The sequence below is a fragment of the Mustelus asterias genome, unplaced genomic scaffold, assembly GCF_964213995.1.
Source record: "Mustelus asterias unplaced genomic scaffold, sMusAst1.hap1.1 HAP1_SCAFFOLD_3664, whole genome shotgun sequence".
In the NCBI taxonomy this organism is placed as follows: Eukaryota; Metazoa; Chordata; class Chondrichthyes; order Carcharhiniformes; family Triakidae; genus Mustelus; species Mustelus asterias.
Window position 1 is genome coordinate 8,728 of NW_027593609.1, and position 19,345 is coordinate 28,072.

At 54.1% G+C, this 19,345-nt stretch overlaps 1 protein-coding gene across 1 annotated transcript; it reads left to right on the plus strand.

Annotated features, from left to right (window-relative positions):
• Positions 1-1,609: 1,609 nt before the first annotated feature.
• On the plus strand, positions 1,610-18,882 carry LOC144490712 (hepatic and glial cell adhesion molecule-like; the record flags this gene model as incomplete). The annotated part of the gene is made up of 3 exons (XM_078208420.1): positions 1,610-1,879; positions 7,949-8,272; positions 18,610-18,882. Coding segments are annotated over 3 exons (867 nt in total), but the record flags the coding sequence as incomplete, so codon positions are not given.
• Positions 18,883-19,345: the final 463 nt, after the last annotated feature.

Genomic DNA, 19,345 nt, shown 5'->3' on the forward strand with positions numbered 1-19,345 from the left:
GGTGTGTGAGAGTGTCAGTGTGTGTGTGTGTGAGAGTGAGAGTGTGTGTGTGTGAGAGAGAGAGGGTGTGTGAGAGAGAGGGTGTGTGAGAGAGAGGGTGTGTGAGAGAGAGGGTGTGTGAGAGTGTCAGTGTGTGTGTGAGAGTGAGGGGGTGTGTGAGAGTGTCAGTGTGTGTGAGAGAGAGTGTGTGTGAGAGTGTCAGTGTGTGTGTGTGTGTCAGTGTGTGTGTGTGAGAGTGAGAGTGTGTGTGTGTGAGAGAGAGAGGGTGTGTGAGAGAGTGTGTGTGAGAGAGAGTGTGTGTGAGAGTGTCAGTGTGTGTGTGTGTCAGTGTGTGTGTGTGAGAGTGTGTGTGAGAGTGAGAGTGTGTGTGTGTGAGAGTGAGAGTGCGTGTGTGTGAGAGAGAGAGGGTGTGTGAGAGAGAGGGTGTGTGAGAGAGAGGGTGTGTGTGTCAGTGTGTGTGTGTGTGAGAGAGAGAGGGTGTGTGAGAGAGGGTGTGTGAGAGAGAGGGTGTGTGTGTCAGTGTGTGTGTGTGTGAGAGAGAGAGGGTGTGTGAGAGGGTGTGTGTGTCAGTGTGTGTGTGTGAGAGAGAGAGAGGGTGTGTGAGAGAGGGTGTGTGAGAGAGGGGGTGTGTGTGTGTCAGTGTGTGTGTGTGAGAGAGAGAGGGTGTGTGAGAGAGGGTGTGTGTGTGTCAGTGTGTGTGTGTGAGAGAGAGAGGGTGTGTGAGAGAGAGGGTGTGTGAGAGAGAGGGTGTCAGTGTGTGTGTGTGAGAGAGAGAGGGTGTGTGAGAGAGAGGGTGTGTGAGTGTCAGTGTGTGTGTGTGAGAGAGAGAGGGTGTGTGAGAGAGAGGGTGTGTGAGAGAGAGGGTGTCAGTGTGTGTGTGTGAGAGAGAGAGGGTGTGTGAGAGAGAGGGTGTGTGAGTGTCAGTGTGTGTGTGTGTGAGAGAGAGGGTGTGTGAGAGTGTCAGTGTGTGTGTGTGAGAGAGAGGGTGTGTGAGAGAGAGGGTGTGTGAGAGTGTCAGTGTGTGTGTGTGAGAGAGAGGGTGTGTGAGAGAGAGGGTGTGTGAGAGTGTCAGTGTGTGTGTGTGAGAGAGAGGGTGTGTGAGAGAGAGGGTGTGTGAGAGTGTCAGTGTGTGTGTGAGAGAGAGAGGGTGTGTGAGAGAGAGAGAGGGTGTGTGAGAGAGAGAGAGGGTGTGTGAGAGAGAGGGTGTGTGAGAGTGTCAGTGTGTGTGTGAGAGAGAGAGGGTGTGTGAGAGTGTCAGTGTGTGTGTGTGTGAGAGAGAGGGTGTGTGAGAGAGAGGGTGTGTGAGAGAGAGGGTGTGTGAGAGTGTCAGTGTGTGTGTGTGAGAGAGAGGGTGTGTGAGAGAGAGGGTGTGTGAGAGAGAGGGTGTGTGAGAGTGTCAGTGTGTGTGTGTGAGAGAGAGGGTGTGTGAGAGAGAGGGTGTGTGAGAGTGTCAGTGTGTGTGTGAGTCACGCTGTGTTTAGATCTATCTACGTATCCCTTCGAGCTGGTTTTTCCAGTTGCTGTCACTGTCCCGCCCAGTTTGCCTTTGTTTAAACCTCAAAGGTTGCATGCGGAAGGAAGGTGTGTTGAGTGTGTGAGCTGTGCGCAGGGTGGGGTATCGACCAGCCCAGGAGCCGGGTATCGGACAGCCCAGGAGCCGGGTATCGGACAGCCCAGGAGCCGGGTATCGGACAGCCCAGGAGCCGGGTATCAGCCTCTCCCGGCCTCACACTGATCAGGTGGGAGCAGCGTCTGAAGGGGAAAGATCCAGGTGAGGGGACAGAAGGAGCTCCTGTGCAGGAACCTGACGTGAGACAGGGGCAGGAGACTCGGAGAATGCGCCCAGTGTTCACCCTGCTGCTGTCTGGCCTCCTGTCAGGTAAGAGATACCTTCAGCTCGTTCGGCCGACCTCTCCACGCTATCAGGTGGCAGCCACTCCAGACTGCAGTCCCAATTCCCACATTTCACCCCCGGTAACAGGCTCGCGGGGCTCTGGGAGGGTGACTGGGAGGGTGACTGGGAGGGTGACTGGGAGGGTAACTGGGAGGGTAACTGGGAGGGTGACTGGGAGGGTAACTGGGAGGGTAACTGGGAGGGTGACTGGGAGGGTAACTGGGAGGGTAACTGGGAGGGTGACTGGGAGGGTAACTGGGAGGGTAACTGGGAGGGTGACTGGGAGGGTGACTGGGAGGGTGACTCGGTGACTGGGAGGGTGACTGGGAGGGTGACTGGGAGGGTAACTGGGAGGGTAACTGGGAGGGTGACTGGGAGGGTGACTGGGAGGGTGACTCGGTGACTGGGAGGGTGACTGGGAGGGTGACTGGGAGGGTGACTGGGACGGCAACGCAAACACTTCCTGCAAACCGAGTCTCGGATCAGTAAATTACTGGACAGAGTCGCTGTGCAAACAGGAAACCGAGTTAATGTTTCCGAGCCTAACCCTGCGTCAGATTCCCATCCCGACTCACCCCTCATCCCCGCCAGTAACCACCTCCAGCCCCAACACCCATCCCTAGCTCTGTAACCACCTCCAGCCCCAACACCCATCCCTAGCTCTGTAACCACCTCCAGCCCCTACACCCCCTCCCTATCTCTGTAACCCCCTCCAGTCCCTACACCCCCTCCCTATCTCTGTAACCCTCTCCAGCCCCTACACCCCTCCCTATCTCTGTAACCCCCTCCAGCCCCAACACCCATCCCTATCTCTGTAACCCCCTCCAGCCCCAACACCCATCCCTATCTCTGTAACCCTCTCCAGCCCCTACACCCCTCCCTATCTCTGTAACCCCCTCCAGCCCCAACACCCATCCCTATCTCTGAAACCTCCTCCAGCCCCTACACCCCCTCCCTATCTCTGTAACCCTCTCCAGCCCCTACACCCCTCCCTATCTCTGTAACCACCTCCAGCCCCTACACCCCTCCCTATCTCTGTAACCACCTCCAGCCCCAACACCCCTCCCTATCTCTGAAACCTCCTCCAGCCCCTACACCCCCTCCCTATCTCTGTAACCCCCTCCAGCCCCTACACCCCTCCCTAGCTCTGTAACCTCCTACAGCCCCTACACTCCTCCCTAGCTCTGTAACCTCCTCCAGCCCCTACACCCCTCCCTATCTCTGTAATCTTCTCCAGCCCCTACACCCCTCCCTATCTCTATAATCTTCTCCAGCCCCTACAACCCTCCCTATCTCTGTAACCTCCTCCAGCCCCTACACCCCTCCCTACCTCTGTAACCTCCTCCAACCCCTTCACCCCTCCCTAACTCTGTAACCTCCTCCAGCCCCTACACCCCTCCCTATCTCTATAATCTTCTCCAGCCCCGACACCCATCCCTATCTCTGTAACCTCCTCCAGCCCCGACACCCCTCCCTATCTCTGTAACCTCCTCCAGCCCCTACACCCCTCCCTACCTCTGTAACCTCCTCCAACCCCTTCACCCCTCCCTAACTCTGTAACCTCCTCCAGCCCCTACACCCCTCCCTATCTCTATAATCTTCTCCAGCCCCGACACCCATCCCTATCTCTGTAACCTCCTCCAGCCCCGACACCCCTCCCTATCTCTGTAATCTCCTCCAGCCCCTACACCCCTCCCTAGCTCTGTAACCTCCTCCAGCCCCTACACCCCTCCCTAGCTCTGTAATCTTCTCCAGCCCCGACACCCATCCCTATCTCTGTAACCTCCTCCAGCCCCGACACCCCTCCCTATCTCTGTAACCTCCTCCAGCCCCTACACCCCTCCCTAGCTCTGTAACCTCCTCCAGCCCCTACGCCCCTCCCTAGCTCTGTAATCTTCTCCAGCCCCGACACTTTGGCGGATAGGGTTAAAGAGAATCCTAAGGCGTTCTATAGGTATGTCAAGAACAGAAGGTTGGTTAGGGCAAGTTTAGGGCCAGTTATAGATGGCAGAGGGAAGTTATGTGTGGAACCGGAGGAGATTGGTGAAGCATTGAACCAATATTTCTCTTCGGTGTTCACGCAAGGGGACATGAATATAGCTGAGGAGGACACTGGGTTGCAAGGGAGTAGAATAGACAGTATTACAGTTGATAAGGAGGATGTGCAGGATATTCTGGAGGGTCTGAAAATAGATAAATCCCCTGGTCCGGATGGGATTTATCCAAGGATTCTCTGGGAGGCAAGAGAAGTGATTGCAGAGCCTCTGGCTCTGATCTTCAGGTCGTCGTTGGCCTCTGGTATAGTACCAGAAGATTGGAGGTTAGCGAATGTTGTCCCATTGTTTAAGAAGGGGAACAGAGACTTCCCCGGGAATTATAGACCGGTGAGTCTCACTTCTGTTGTCGGCAAGATGTTGGAAAAAATTATAAGGGATAGGATTTATAGTTATTTGGAGAGTAATGAATTGATAGGTGATAGTCAGCATGGTTTTGTGGCAGGTAGGTCGTGCCTTACTAACCTTATTGAGTTTTTTGAGAAAGTGACCAAGGAGGTGGATGGGGGCAAGGCAGTGGACGTGGTATATATGGATTTTAGTAAGGCGTTTGATAAGGTTCACCATGGTAGGCTTCTGCAGAAAATGCAGATGTATGGGATTGGGGGTGATCTAGGAAATTGGATCAGGAATTGGCTAGCGGATAGGAAACAGAGGGTGGTGGTTGATAGTAAATATTCATCATGGAGTGCGGTTACAAGTGGTGTACCTCAGGGATCTGTTTTGGGGCCACTGCTGTTTGTAATATTTATTAATGATCTGGATGAGGGTATAGTTGGGTGGATTAGCAAATTTGCTGATGACACCAAAGTCGGTGGTGTGGTAGACAGTGAGGAAGGGTGTCGTAGTTTGCAGGAAGACTTAGACAGGTTGCAAAGTTGGGCCGAGAGGTGGCGGATGGAGTTTAATGCGGAGAAGTGTGAGGTAATTCACTTTGGTAGGAATAACAGATGTGTTGAGTATAGGGCTAACGGGAGGACTTTGAATAGTGTGGAGGAGCAGAGGGATCTAGGTGTATGTGTGCATAGATCCCTGAAAGTTGGGAATCAAGTAGATAAGGTTGTTAAGAAGGCATATGGTGTCTTGGCGTTTATTGGTAGGGGGATTGAATTTAGGAGTCGTAGCGTTATGTTGCAACTGTACACAACTCTGGTGCGGCCGCACTTGGAGTACTGTGTGCTGTTCTGGTCCCCACATTACAGGAAGGATGTGGAGGCTCTGGAGAGGGTGCAGAGGAGGTTTACCAGGATGTTGCCTGGTATGGAGGGGAGATCCTATGAGGAGAGGCTGAGGGATTTGGGATTGTTTTCGCTGGAAAGGCGGCGGCTAAGAGGGGATCTTATTGAAACATATAAGATGATTAGAGGTTTAGATAGGGTGGATAGTGATAGCCTTTTTCCTCTGATGGAGAAATCCAGCACGAGGGGGCATGGCTTTAAATTGAGGGGGGGTAGTTATAGAACCGATGTCAGGGGTAGGTTCTTTACCCAGAGGGTGGTGAGGGATTGGAATGCCCTGCCAGCATCAGTAGTAAATGCGCCTAGTTTGGGGGCGTTTAAGAGATCCGTAGATAGGTTCATGGACGAAAAGAAATTGGTTTAGGTTGGAGGGTCACAGTTTTTTTTTAACTGGTCGGTGCAACATCGTGGGCCGAAGGGCTTGTTCTGCGCTGTAATGTTCTATGTTCTATGTTCTATGTAACCTCCTCCAGCCCCTACACCCCTCCCTAGCTCTGTAACCTCCTCCAGCCCCTACACCCCTCCCTATCTCTGTAATCTTCTCCAGCCCCTACACCCCTCCCTATCTCTATAATCTTCTCCAGCCCCTACAACCCTCCCTATCTCTGTAACCTCATCCAGCCCCTACACCCCTCCCTACCTCTGTAACCTCCTCCAACCCCTTCACCCCTCCCTAACTCTGTAACCTCCTCCAGCCCCTACACCGCTCCCTATCTCTATAATCTTCTCCAGCCCCGACACCCATCCCTATCTCTGTAACCTCCTCCAGCCCCGACACCCCTCCCTATCTCTGTAACCTCCTCCAGCCCCTTCACACCTCCCTAACTCTGTAACCTCCTCCAGCCCCTACACCCCTCCCTGTCTCTGTAACCTCCTCCAACCTCTACACCCCTCTCCCTATCTCTGTAACCTCCTCCAGCCCCTACACCCCTCCCTATCTCTGTAACCCCCTCTAGCCCCGACACCCCTCCCTATCTCTGTAACCTCCTCCAGCCCCTACAACCCTCCCTATCTCTGTAACCTTCTCCAGTCCCCACACCCCTCCCTATCTCTGCGCTCCTCCAATTCTGACCTCTGGAGCATCCCCCGATTCCCATCGCTCCGCCATTGGCGGCCGTGCCTTCAGCTGCCTGGGGGGCCCTGAACTCTGGAATTCCCTCCCTAAACCTCTCCACCTCTCTCTCTCTCTCTCAATGTCTCTTCCTATCTCTCTGTCTCTTTCTCTCTGCCTCTCTTTCCCTCTGTATTTCTCACTCCTTCTCTCTCCACCTTCGATAGGATGGCACTCCCTCAGTACTGACCCTCTGACAGTGCAGCACTCCCTCAGTACTGACCCTCTGACAGTGCGGCACTCCCTCAGCACTGACCCTCTGACAGTGTGGCACTCCCTCAGCACTGACCCCCTGACAGTGCGGCACTCCCTCAGTACTGACCCTCTGACAGTGTGGCACTCCCTCAGTACTGACCCTCTGACAGTGCGGCACTCCCTCAGCACTGACCCTCTGACAGTGCAGCACTCCCTCAGTACTCTCCCTCTGACAGTGCAGCACTCCCTCAGTACTCTCCCTCTGACAGTGCGGCACTCACTCAGTACTGACCCTCTGACAGTGCGGCACTCCCTCAGTACTGACCCTCTGACAGTGCGGCACTCCCTCAGTACTGACCCTCTGACAGTGCGGCACTCCCTCAGTACTGACCCTCTGACAGTGCGGCACTCCCTCAGTACTGACCCTCTGACAGTGCGGCACTCCCTCAGTACTGACCCTCTGACAGTGTGGCACTCCCTCAGCACTGACCCCCTGACAGTGCGGCACTCCCTCAGTACTGACCCTCTGACAGTGTGGCACTCCCTCAGTACTGACCCTCTGACAGTGCGGCACTCCCTCAGCACTGACCCTCTGACAGTGCAGCACTCCCTCAGTACTCTCCCTCTGACAGTGCAGCACTCCCTCAGTACTCTCCCTCTGACAGTGCGGCACTCACTCAGTACTGACCCTCTGACAGTGCGGCACTCCCTCAGTACTGACCCTCTGACAGTGCGGCACTCCCTCAGTACTGACCCTCTGACAGTGTGGCACTCCCTCGGTACTGACCCTCTGACAGTGCGGCGCTCCCTCAGCACTGACCCTCTGACAGTGCGGCGCTCCCTCAGCACTGACCCTCTGACAGTGCGGCACTCCCTCAGTACTGAATCTCTGACAGTGCGGCACTCCCTCAGTACTGACCCTCTGACAGTGCGGCACTCCCTCAGTACTGACCCTCTGACAGTGCGGCACTCCCTCAGTACTGACCCTCTGACAGTGTGGCACTCCCTCGGTACTGACCCTCTGACAGTGTGGCACTCCCTCAGCACTGACCCTCTGACAGTGCGGCACTCCCTCAGCACTGACCCTCTGACAGTGCGGCGCTCCCTCAGCACTGACCCTCTGACAGTGCAGCACTCCCTCAGCACTGACCCTCTGACAGTGCGGCACTCCCTCAGCACTGACCCTCTGACAGTGCGGCACTCCCACAGTACTGACCCTCTGACAGTGCGGCACTCCCTCAGTACTGACCCTCTGACAGTGCGGCACTCCCTCAGTACTGACCCTCTGACAGTGCGGCACTCCCTCAGTACTGACCCTCTGACAGTGCGGCACTCCCTCAGTACTGACCATCTGGCAGTGCGGCACTCCCTCACTACTGACCCTCTGGCAGTGCGGCGCTCCCTCAGTCGCAAAGACTCAATCGTGCACACTTTGACCTCTGACCTTTCACCCCAGGTCTGACGGAGGCCATCAGGATCCGGACGAACAGCCCAGTGATTGTGATTGTGGGGCAGAGAGCGTTGCTGGACATTGAGTTTGGGAGCCAGCAGCCCCCGCACGTCTCCTGGGCCCTGAGCACCACCTTTGCCAGTTGGGACGTGGGTCGGAATGACACGCCGAAGATATCCTCAGAATTTCAGGACCGACTCTTCATCAACACCAGCCAGGCCTCCATCGCAATCCTTAAGACAACCCTTCCCGACAGTCGGAACTACACCCTAACCTTATCGGCGCTGGACGAGCCCTCCCAAAGTGCGAGTGTAATCCTCCGAGTGTACGGTGAGGATTTAATTTGATTTATTCTTGTCACGTGTATTGTTTCTTGCGCGCTATACAGACACAGCATACCGTTCATAGAGAAGGAAAGGAGAGAGTGCAGAATGTAGTGTTACAGTCATAGCTCGGGTGTAGAGAAAGATCTACTTAATGCGAGGTAGGTCCATTCAAAAGTCTGACAGCAGCAGGGAAGAAGCTGTTCTTGAGTCGGTTGGGACGTGACCTTGGACTTTTGTATCTTTCTCCGACGGAAGAAGGTGGAAGAGAGAATGTCCGGGGTGAGTGGGGTCCTTAATTATGCTGGCTGCTTTGCCGAGGCAGCGGGAAGTGTAGACAGAGTCAATGGATGGGAGGCTGGTTTGAGTGATGAACTGGGCTTCATTCACGACCCTTAGAACATAGAACATAACAGCGCAGTACAGGCCCTTCGGCCCTCGATGTTGCGCCGACCTGTGAAACCAATCTAAAGCCCCTCTAATCTACACTATTCCAATATCATCCATATGTTTATCCAATAACCATTTGAATGCCCTTAATATTGACGAGTCCACCACTGCTGCAGGCAGGGCATTCCACACCCTTACTACTCTCTGAGTAAAGAACCTACCTCTAACATCTGTCCTATATCTCTCACCCCTCAATTTAAAGCTATGTCCCCTTGTGCTAGCCATCACCATCCAAGGAAAAAGGCTCTCACTATCCACCCTATCTAATCCTCTGATCATCTTGTATGCCTCTATTAAGTCACCTCTTAACCTTCTTCTCTCTAACGAAAACAGTCTCAAGTCCCTCAGCCTTTCCTCATACGATTTTCCCACCATACCAGGCAACATCCTGGTAAATCTCCTCTGCACCCTTTCCAACGCTTCCACACCTTTCCTATAATGCGGTGACCAGAACTGTACGCAATACTCCAAGTGCGGCCGCACCAGAGTTTTGTACAGTTGCAGCATGACCTCCTGGCTCCGAAACTCAATCCCTCTACCAATAAAAGCTAACACACCGTACGCCTTCTTAACAACCCTATCAACCTGGGTGCCAACTTTCAGGGATCTATGCACATGGACACCCAGATCCCTCTGTTCATCCACACTACCAAGTATCTTACCATTAGCCCAGTACTCTGTATTCCTGTTACTCCTTCCAAAGTGAATCACCTCACACTTTTCCGCATTAAACTCCATTTGCCACCTCTCAGCCCAGCTCTGCAGCTTATCTATGTCCCTCTGTAACCTGCCACTTCCCTCCGCACTGTCTACAACTCCACCGACTTTAGTGTCATCCGCAAATTTACTAATCCATCCTTCTACGCCCTCATCCAAGTCATTTATAAAAATGACAAACAGCAGTGGCCCCAAAACAGATCCTTGCGGTACACCACTAGTAACTGAACTCCAGGATGAATATTTCCCATCAACCACCACCCTCTGTTTTCTTACAGCTGGCCAATTCCTGATCCAAACCACTAAATCACCCTCAATCCCATGTGTCCGTATTTTCTGCAATAGCTTACCGTGGGGAACCTTATCAAACGCTTTGCTGAAATCCATATACACCACATCAACTGCTTTACCCTCATCCACCTCTTTGGTCACCTTCTCAAAGAACTCAATAAGGTTTGTGAGGCACGACCTACCCTTCACAAAACCGTGCTGACTATCCCTAATCAAATTATTCCTTTCTAGATGATTATAAATCCTATCTCTTATAATCCTTTCCAAAACTTTGCCCACAACAGAAGTAAGGCTCACCGGTCTATAATTACCAGGGTTGTCCCTACTCCCCTTCTTGAACAATGGGACAACATTTGCTATCCTCCAGTCTTCTGGCACTGTTCCTGTAGACAATGACGACACAAAGATCAAAGCCAAAGGCTCTGCAATCTCCTCCAGAGCCTCCCAGAGAATCCTAGGATAAATCCCATCCGGCCCAGGGGACTTATCTATTTTTACCCTTTCCAGGATTGCCAACACCTCCTCCTTATGACCATCAATCCCATCCAGTCCAACAGCCTGTATCTCAGTACTCCCCTCGACAACACTGTCCCTCTGCTGTGTAGTCCCTCTCCTTAGTAGTTCCTTGCGGTGTTGGGCAGAGCAGGAGCCCATACCAAGCTGTGATACAACCAGAAAGAATGCTTTCTATGGTGCATCTGAAAAAGTCGGTGAGAGTTGTAGCTGACATGCCAAATTTCCTTAGTCTTCTGAGAAAGTAGAGGCATTGGTGGGGCTTTCTTAACTATAGTGTCGGCATGGGGGGACCAGGACAGGTTGTAGGTGATCTGGACACTTAAAAACTTGAAGCTCTCGACCTTTTCTACTTCGTCCCCGTTGATGTAGACAGGAGCATGTTCTCCTTTACGCTTCCTGAAGACGATGACGATCTCCTTCATTTTGTTTACATTGAGGGAGAGATTATTGTCATCACTCCAATTCACCAGATTTATTTCACAAATGGTTTACTAGAATGTTCCCACGGATCCTTAACAAACAAATGAGCCTTTTTACCCTGCTACCCCATTCAATAAGGCTGTCGCTGGTCTGACTGTAACCTTGACCCCGTACCCCTGCCGACCTCCGAATAACCTTTCAACCCCGCCTCGTGAATTGAGAACCTTTTTACTCTTATGTGAGGAATAAAAGAATGACCAGGGTGAGGTTAGGGCCGGTCAAGGACAGTAGTGGGAACTTGTGTATGGAGTCAGTAGAGATAGGCGAGGTGATGAATGAATACTTTTCTTCAGTGTTCACCAAGGAGAGGGGCCATGTTTTTGAGGAAGAGAAGGTGTTACAGGCTAATAGGCTGGAGGAAATAGATGTTCGGAGGGAGGATGTCTTGGCAGTTTTGAATAAACTGAAGGTCGATAAGTCCCCTGGGCCTGATGAAATGTATCCTAGGATTCTTTGGGAGGCAAGGGATGAGATTGCAGAGCCTTTGGCGTTGATCTTTGGGTCCTCGCTGTCCACGGGGATGGTGCCAGAGGACTGGAGAATGGCGAATGTTGTTCCTCTGTTTAAGAAAGGGAATAGAAATGACCCTGGTAATTATAGACCGGTTAGTCTTACTTCGGTGGTTGGTAAATTGATGGAAAGGGTCCTTAGGGATGGGATTTACGACCATTTAGAAAGATGCGGATTAATCCGAGATAGTCAGCACGGATTCGTGAAGGGCAAGTCGTGCCTCACAAATTTGATAGAATTTTTTGAGGAGGTAACTAAGTGTGTTGATGAAGGTAGGGCAGTTGATGTCATATACATGGATTTTAGTAAGGCGTTTGATAAGGTCCCCCATGGTCGGCTTATGATGAAAGTGAGGAGGTGTGGGATAGAGGGAAAGTTGGCCGATTGGATAGGCAACTGGCTGTCTGACCGAAGACAGAGGGTGGTGGTCGATGGAAAATTTTCGGATTGGAGGCAGGTTGCTAGCGGTGTGCCGCAGGGATCAGTGCTTGGTCCTCTGCTCTTTGTGATTTTTATTAATGACTTAGAGGAGGGGGCTGAAGGGTGGATCAGTAAATTTGCTGATGACACCAAGATTGGTGGAGTAGTGGATGAGGTGGAGGGCTGTTGTAGGCTGCAAAGAGACATAGATAGGATGCAAAGCTGGGCTGAAAAATGGCAAATGGAGTTTAACCCTGATAAATGTGAGGTGATTCATTTTGGTAGGACAAATTTAAATGTGGATTACAGGGTCAAAGGTAGGGTTCTGAAGACTGTGGAGGAACAGAGAGATCTTGGGGTCCATATCCACAGATCTCTAAAGGTTGCCAGTCAAGTGGATAGAGCTGTGAAGAAGGCCTGTAGTGTGTTAGCTTTTATTAACAGGGGGTTGGAGTTTAAGAGCCGTGGGGTTATGCTGCAACTGTACAGGACCTTGGTGAGACCACATTTGGAATATTGTGTGCAGTTCTGGTCACCTCACTATAGGAAGGATGTGGAAGCGCTGGAAGGAGTGCAGAGGAGATTTACCAGGATGCTGCCTGGTTTGGAGGGTAGGTCATATGAGGAAAGGTTGAGGGAGCTAGGGCTATTCTCTCTGGAGCGGAGGAGGCTGAGGGGAGACTTAATAGAGGTGTATAAAATGATGAAGGGGATAGATAGAGTGAACGTTCAAAGACTATTTCCTCGGGTGGATGGAGCTATTACAAGGGGGCATAACTATAGGGTTCGTGGTGGGAGATACAGGACGGATATCAGAGGTAGGTTCTTTACGCAGAGAGTGGTTGGGGTGTGGAATGGACTGCCTGCAGTGATAGTGGAGTCAGACACTTTAGAAACATTTAAGCGGTTATTGGATAGGCACATGGAGCACACCAGGATGATAGGGAGTGGGATAGCTTGATCTTGGTTTCAGATAAAGCTCGGCACAACATCGTGGGCCGAAGGGCCTGTTCTGTGCTGTACTGTTCTATGTTCTAACCTATCTTTAAAAATATTCAAAAAACACTCAGCCTTTGAGGCGGAGAGTTCCAGAAGCTCACCCCCGCCGAATTCCCCCCACCACCCCCACCTCCGCCCCCCCCGCCCCCACCTCCGCCCCCCCCGCCCCCCCCCCCCCCACCTCCGCCCCCCCCCACCTCCGCCCCCCCCGCCCCCACCTCCGCCCCCCCCCGCCGCCCCCCCCCCCCCCCACCCCTTCCCACCGCAAGAAAACACTTCGCCTGATGCTTGTCCTGAGTGGTGAGAACAGGATTGAGGGGCTGAATGGCCTCTTCCTGTTCCTAACCCAGACGGGAGGCACGGTGACACAGTGATTAGCGCTGCTGCCTCACAGCGCCAGGGGCCCCGGTTCGATTCCCGGCTCGGGTCACTGTCTGTGCGGAGTCTGCATGTTCTCCCTGTGTCTGTGTGGGTTTCCTCCGGGTGCTCCGGTTTCCTCCCACAGTCCGAAAGACGTGCTGGTTAGAGTGGATTAGCCGTGCTAAATTCTCCCTCTGTGTACCCGAACAGGCGCCGGAGTGTGGCGACTAGGTGATTTTCACAGTAACTTCATTGCGCTGTTAATGTAAGCCTTACTTGTGACTAATAAATAATAAATAAAATAAAAGGATCTTTGTTAACTTTTCTCGGGAGTATTTGAGTAAATCATTCACAAACCTGTTGAAATACAGATCGGAAACCGCAACGTATATTATGAAGTCAGACTAAACACCAACTATTTGTAATGCACTGTGACACAGTGGTCAGCGCTGCTGCCTCACAGCGCCAGGGACCCGGGTTCGATTCCCGGGGGCACGGTGACACAGTGGTTAGCGCTGCTGCCTCACAGCGCCAGGGACCCGGGTTCGATTCCCGGGGGCACGGTGACACAGTGGTTAGCGCTGCTGCCTCACAGTGCCAGGGACCCGGGTTCGATTCCCGGGGGCACGGTGACACAGTGGTTAGCGCTGCTGCCTCACAGCGCCAGGGACCCGGGTTCGATTCCCGGGGGCACGGTGGCACAGTGGTTAGCGCTGCTGCCTCACAGCGCCAGGGACCCGGGTTCGATTCCCGGGGGCACGGTGACACAGTGGTTAGCACTGCTGCCTCACAGCGCCAGGGACCCGGGTTCGATTCCCGGGGGCACGGTGACACAGTGGTTAGCGCTGCTGCCTCACAGCGCCAGGGACCCGGGTTCGATTCCCGGGGGCACGGTGGCACAGTGATTAGCGCTGCTGCCTCACAGTGCCAGGGACCCGGGTTCGATTCCCGGGGGCACGGTGACACAGTGGTTAGCACTGCTGCCTCACAGCGCCAGGGACCCGGGTTCGATTCCCGGGGGCACGGTGACACAGTGATTAGCACTGCTGCCTCACAGCGCCAGGGACCCGGGTTCGATTCCCGGGGGCACGGTGACACAGTGGTTAGCGCTGCTGCCTCACAGTGCCAGGGACCCGGGTTCGATTCCCGGGGGCACGGTGACACAGTGATTAGCGCTGCTGCCTCACAGCGCCAGGGACCCGGGTTCGATTCCCGGGGGCACGGTGGCACAGTGGTTAGCGCTGCTGCCTCACAGCGCCAGGGACCCGGGTTCGATTCCCGGGGGCACGGTGGCACAGTGATTCGCGCTGCTGCCTCACAGCGCCAGGGACCCGGGTTCGATTCCCGGGGGCACGGTGGCACAGTGGTTAGCACTGCTGCCTCACAGCGCCAGGGACCCGGGTTCGATTCCCGGCTGGGTAACACAGTGGTGTTTTGATTTGATTTGATTTATTATTGTCACATGTATTAACATACAGTGAAAAGTACTGTTTCTTGCGCTATACAGACAAAGCATACCGTTCATAGAGAAGGAAAGGAGAGAGTGCAGAATGTAGTGTTACAGTCACAGCTAGGGTGTAGAGAAAGATCAACTTAATGCGAGGTAGGTCCATTCAAAAGTCTGACTGCAGCAGGGAAAAAACTGTTCTTGAGTCGGTTGGTACGTGACCTCAGACTTTTGTATCTTTTTCCCGATGGAAGAAGGTGGAAGAGAGAATGTCCGGGGTGCGTGGGGTCCTTAATTATGCCGGCTGCTTTTCCCGAGGCAGCGGGAAGTGTAGACAGAGTCAATGGATGGGGAGGCTGGTTTCCGTGATGGATTGGGCTACATTCACAACCTTTTGTAGTTTCTTGCGGTCTTGGGCAGAGCAGGAGCCATACCAAGCTGTGATACAACCAGAAAGAATGCTTTCTATGCTGCATCTGTAAAAGTTGGTGAGAGTCGTAGCTGACATCCCAAATTTCCTTAGTCTTCTGATAAAGTAGAGGCGTTGGTGGGCTTTCTTAACTATAGTGTCGGCATGGGGGGACCAGGACAGGTTGTTGGTGATCTGGACACCTAAAAACCTGAAGCTCTCGACCCTTTCTACTTCGTCCCCATTGATGTAGACAGAGGCATGTTCTCCTTTACGCTTCCTGAAGTCGATGACAATCTCCTTTGTTTTGTTGACATTGAGGGAGAGATTATTGTTGCCGCACCAGCTCACCAGATTCTCTATCTCATTCCTGTACTCTGACTCATCATTGTTTGAGATCCGACCCACTACGGTGGTGTCATCAGCAAAGTTGAAAATCGAATTGGAGGGGAATTTGGCCGCACAGTCATAGGTGTATAAGGAGTATAGTAGGGGGCTGAGAACACAGCCTTGTGGGACACCGGTGTTGAGGATGATCGTGAAGGAGATGTTGTTGCCTATCCTTACTGATTGTGGTCTGTGAGTTAGGAAGTTCAGGATCCAGTCGCAGAGGGAGGAGCCGAGGCCCAGGCCACGGAGTTTGGAGATGAGTTTTGTGGGAATAATAGTGTTGAAAACTGAGCTATAGTCAATATACAGGAGTCTGACATCGGTGTCCTTGTTATCTAGGTGTTCCAGGGTTGAGTGCAGGGCCAGGGAGATGGCGTCTGCTGTGGACTGTGATGCTCGTACTGAGTGGTGGGAGCAGGTTGGAGGGGCTGAATGGCCTCTTCCTGTTCCTAACACGGACGGCAACACGGTGGCACAGTGGTTAGCACTGCTGCCTCACAGTGCCAGGGACCCGGGTTTAATTCCCAGCTGGGTAACACAGTGGTTAGCACTGCTGCCTCACAGCGCCAGGGACCCGGGTTTGATTCCCGGGGGCACGGTGACACAGTGGTTAGCACTGCTGCCTCACAGTGCCAGGGACCCGGGTTCGATTCCCGGGGGCACGGTGACACAGTGGTTAGCGCTGCTGCCTCACAGCGCCAGGGACCCGGGTTCGATTCCCGGGGGCACGGTGGCACAGTGATTAGCACTGCGGCCTCACAGTGCCAGGGACCCGGGTTCGATTCTCGGGGGCACGGTGACACAGTGGTTAGCGCTGCTGCCTCACAGCGCCAGGGACCCGGGTTCGATTCCCGGGGGCACGGTGACACAGTGGTTAGTGCTGCTGCCTCACAGTGCCAGGGACCCGGGTTCGATTCCCGGGGGCACGGTGACACAGTGGTTAGCGCTGCTGCCTCACAGCGCCAGGGACCCGGGTTCGATTCCCGGCTGGGTAACACAGTGGTGTTTTGATTTGATTTATTATTGTCACATGTATTAACATACAGTGAAAAGTACTGTTTCTTGCGCTATACAGACAAAGCATACCGTTCATAGAGAAGGAAAGGAGAGAGTGCAGAATGTAGTGTTACAGTCATAGCTAGGGTGTAGAGAAAGATCAACTTAGTGCGAGGTAGGTCCATTCAAAAGTCTGACAGCAGCAGGGAAGAAGCTGTTCTTGAGTCGGTCGGTACGTGACCTCAGACTTTTGTATCTTTTTCCCGACGGAAGAAGGTGGAAGAGAGAATGTCCGGGGTGTGTGGGGTCCTTAATTATGCCGGCTGCTTTGCCGAGGCAGCGGGAAGTGTAGACAGAGTCAATGGATGGGAGGCTGGTTTGCGTGATGGATTGGGCTACATTCACAACCTTTTGTAGTCTCTTGCGGTCTTGGGCAGAGCAGGAGCCCCATACCAAGCTGTGATACAACCAGAAAGAATGCTTTCTATGGTGCATCTGTAAAAGTTGGTGAGAGTCGTAGCTGACATGCCAAATTTCCTTAGTCTTCTGAGAAAGTAGAGGTGTTGATGGGCTTTCTTAACTATAGTGTCGGCATGGGGGGACCAGGACAGGTTGTTGGTGATCTGGACACCTAAAAACGTGAAGCTCTCGACCCTTTCTACTTCGTCCCCGTTGATGTAGACAGAGGCATGTTCTCCTTTACGCTTCCTGAAGTCGATGACAATCTCCTTCGTTTTGTTGACATTGAGGGAGAGATTATTGTTGCCGCACGAGTTCACCAGATTCTCTATCTCATTCCTGTACTCTGTCTCGTCATTGTTTGAGATCCGACCCACTACGGTGGTGTCATCAGCAAAGTTGAAAATCGAATTGGAGGGAATTTGGCCACACAGTCATAGGTGTATAAGGAGTATAGTAGGGGGCTGAGAACACAGCCTTGTTGGGCACTGGTGTTGAGGATGATCGTGGAGGAGGTGTTGTTGCCTATCCTTACTGATTGTGGTCTGTGAGTTAGGAAGTTCAGGATCCAGTCGCAGAGGGAGGAGCCGAGGCCCAGGTCACGGAGTTTGGAGATGAGTTTTGTGGGAATAATAGTGTTGAAAACTGAGCTATAGTCAATATACAGGAGTCTGACATCGGTGTCCTTGTTATCTAGGTGTTCCAGGGTTGAGTGCAGGGTCAGGGAGATGGCGTCTGCTGTGGACTGTGATGCTCGTACTGAGTGGTGGGAGCAGGTTGGAGGGGCTGAATGGCCTCTTCCTGTTCCTAACACGGACGGCAACACGGTGGCACAGTGGTTAGCACTGCTGCCTCACAGTGCCAGGGACCCGGGTTCGATTCCCGGGGGCACGGTGACACAGTGGTTAGCACTGCTGCCTCACAGTGCCAGGGACCCGGGTTCGATTCCCGGGGGCACGGTGACACAGTGGTTAGCGCTGCTGCCTCACAGCGCCAGGGACCCGGGTTCGATTCCCGGGGGCACGGTGACACAGTGGTTAGCACTGCTGCCTCACAGTGCCAGGGACCCGGGTTCGATTCCCGGGGGCACGGTGACACAGTGGTTAGCGCTGCTGCCTCACAGCGCCAGGGACCCGGGTTCGATTCCCGGGGGCACGGTGACACAGTGGTTAGCGCTGCTGCCTCACAGCGCCAGGGACCCGGGTTCCATTCCCGGGGGCACGGTGACACAGTGGTTAGCGCTGCTGCCTCACAGCGCCAGGGACCCGGGTTCGATTCCCAGCTGGGTAACACAGTGGTTAGCGCTGCTGCCTCACAGCGCCAGGCTTGCGTGACAAATTCTGGGCCCAGACAGCGATGCCGACACCTGGGGAATGGAATGAAGAGGAAAGGGGTTAAGGGAGAAACGTGTTGAGGGCAGGTTATGGTCTCGAACTCACTATCTGAGTTCGGGTTCGATTCCCAGCTCGGGTCACTGTCTGTGTGGACTCTGCGCGTTCTCCCCGTGTCTGCATGGGTTTCCTCCGGGTGCTCTGGTTTCCTCCCACAGTCTGAAAGACGTGCTGGTTAGGGTGCATTGGCCGTGCTAAATTCTCCCTCTGTGTACCCGAACAGGCGCCAGAGTGTGGCAACAAGGGGATTTTCACAGTAACTTCATTGCAGTGTTAATGTCAGCCTGACTCGTGACACTAATAAATAAACTTTATCTTAAGGGGTTAGAAAGGTTCATTATCTTTAAGAAGTGGTTGGATTTACAGGGAATATAAATACAGGGCTACACAGCCAGAGTTGGAAGTGGGATTAGAGCACTCGCTGGGCTAGCAGTGTTTCGAGGGGCAGATTGGCCTCCCCAGTTGTCTATTGTCTGACTCTCACTGCTCTTCCTCCTCTCTGACCCCAGAGCTGATCAGCAACGTCAGGGTGACAGCACCCAAGGGTGACGTGAAGGAGGGCGACGCCAAGGCCACCCTGACCTGCACCATGGCGACGGGGACCTGGGATCAGCTGACCTGGGAGAAGGACGGCAAGTCCATCGCTGGCGACGCTCACATGGTATTGGCCAGCGATCAGCTGACCATCCAGGGAGTGGTCCGGGGGGATGCTGGCGTCTATGCCTGCTTTGTCCAAAACCCCTTCAGCAATGGAACATCCCGCACCCGCCTGACCATCTATCGTAAGTACCCCACCCTCACCAACTCACTGAGCAGTGTGCCCGCTGTCACAGCAGGGCAGAGGGAACAGCTCAGTGTCTGTGTGTGTGTGTGTGTCTCTGTCCCTCAAACTCTCTCCCCGCCCCCTCTCCCCCGCCCCCTCTCCCCCGCCCCCTCGCCCCCGCCCCCTCCCCCTCCCCTCGCCCCTCGCCCCCGCCCCCTCCCCCTCGCCCCCTCCCCCTCGCCCCCTCCCCCCCTCCCCCCCTCGCCCCCTCGCCCCCTCCCTCTCGCCCTCTCGCCCTCTCGCCCTCTCGCCCCCTCCCCCCCTCGCCCCCTCGCCCCCGCCGCCTCCCCCTCGCCCCCTCCCCCCCTCGCCCTCGCCCCCTCGCCCCCTCCCCCTCGCCCCCTCCCCCCCTCCCCCCTCCCCCCTCCCCCCCTCGCGCCCTCGCCCCCTCCCCCCCTCGCCCCCGCCCCCTCTCCCCCGCC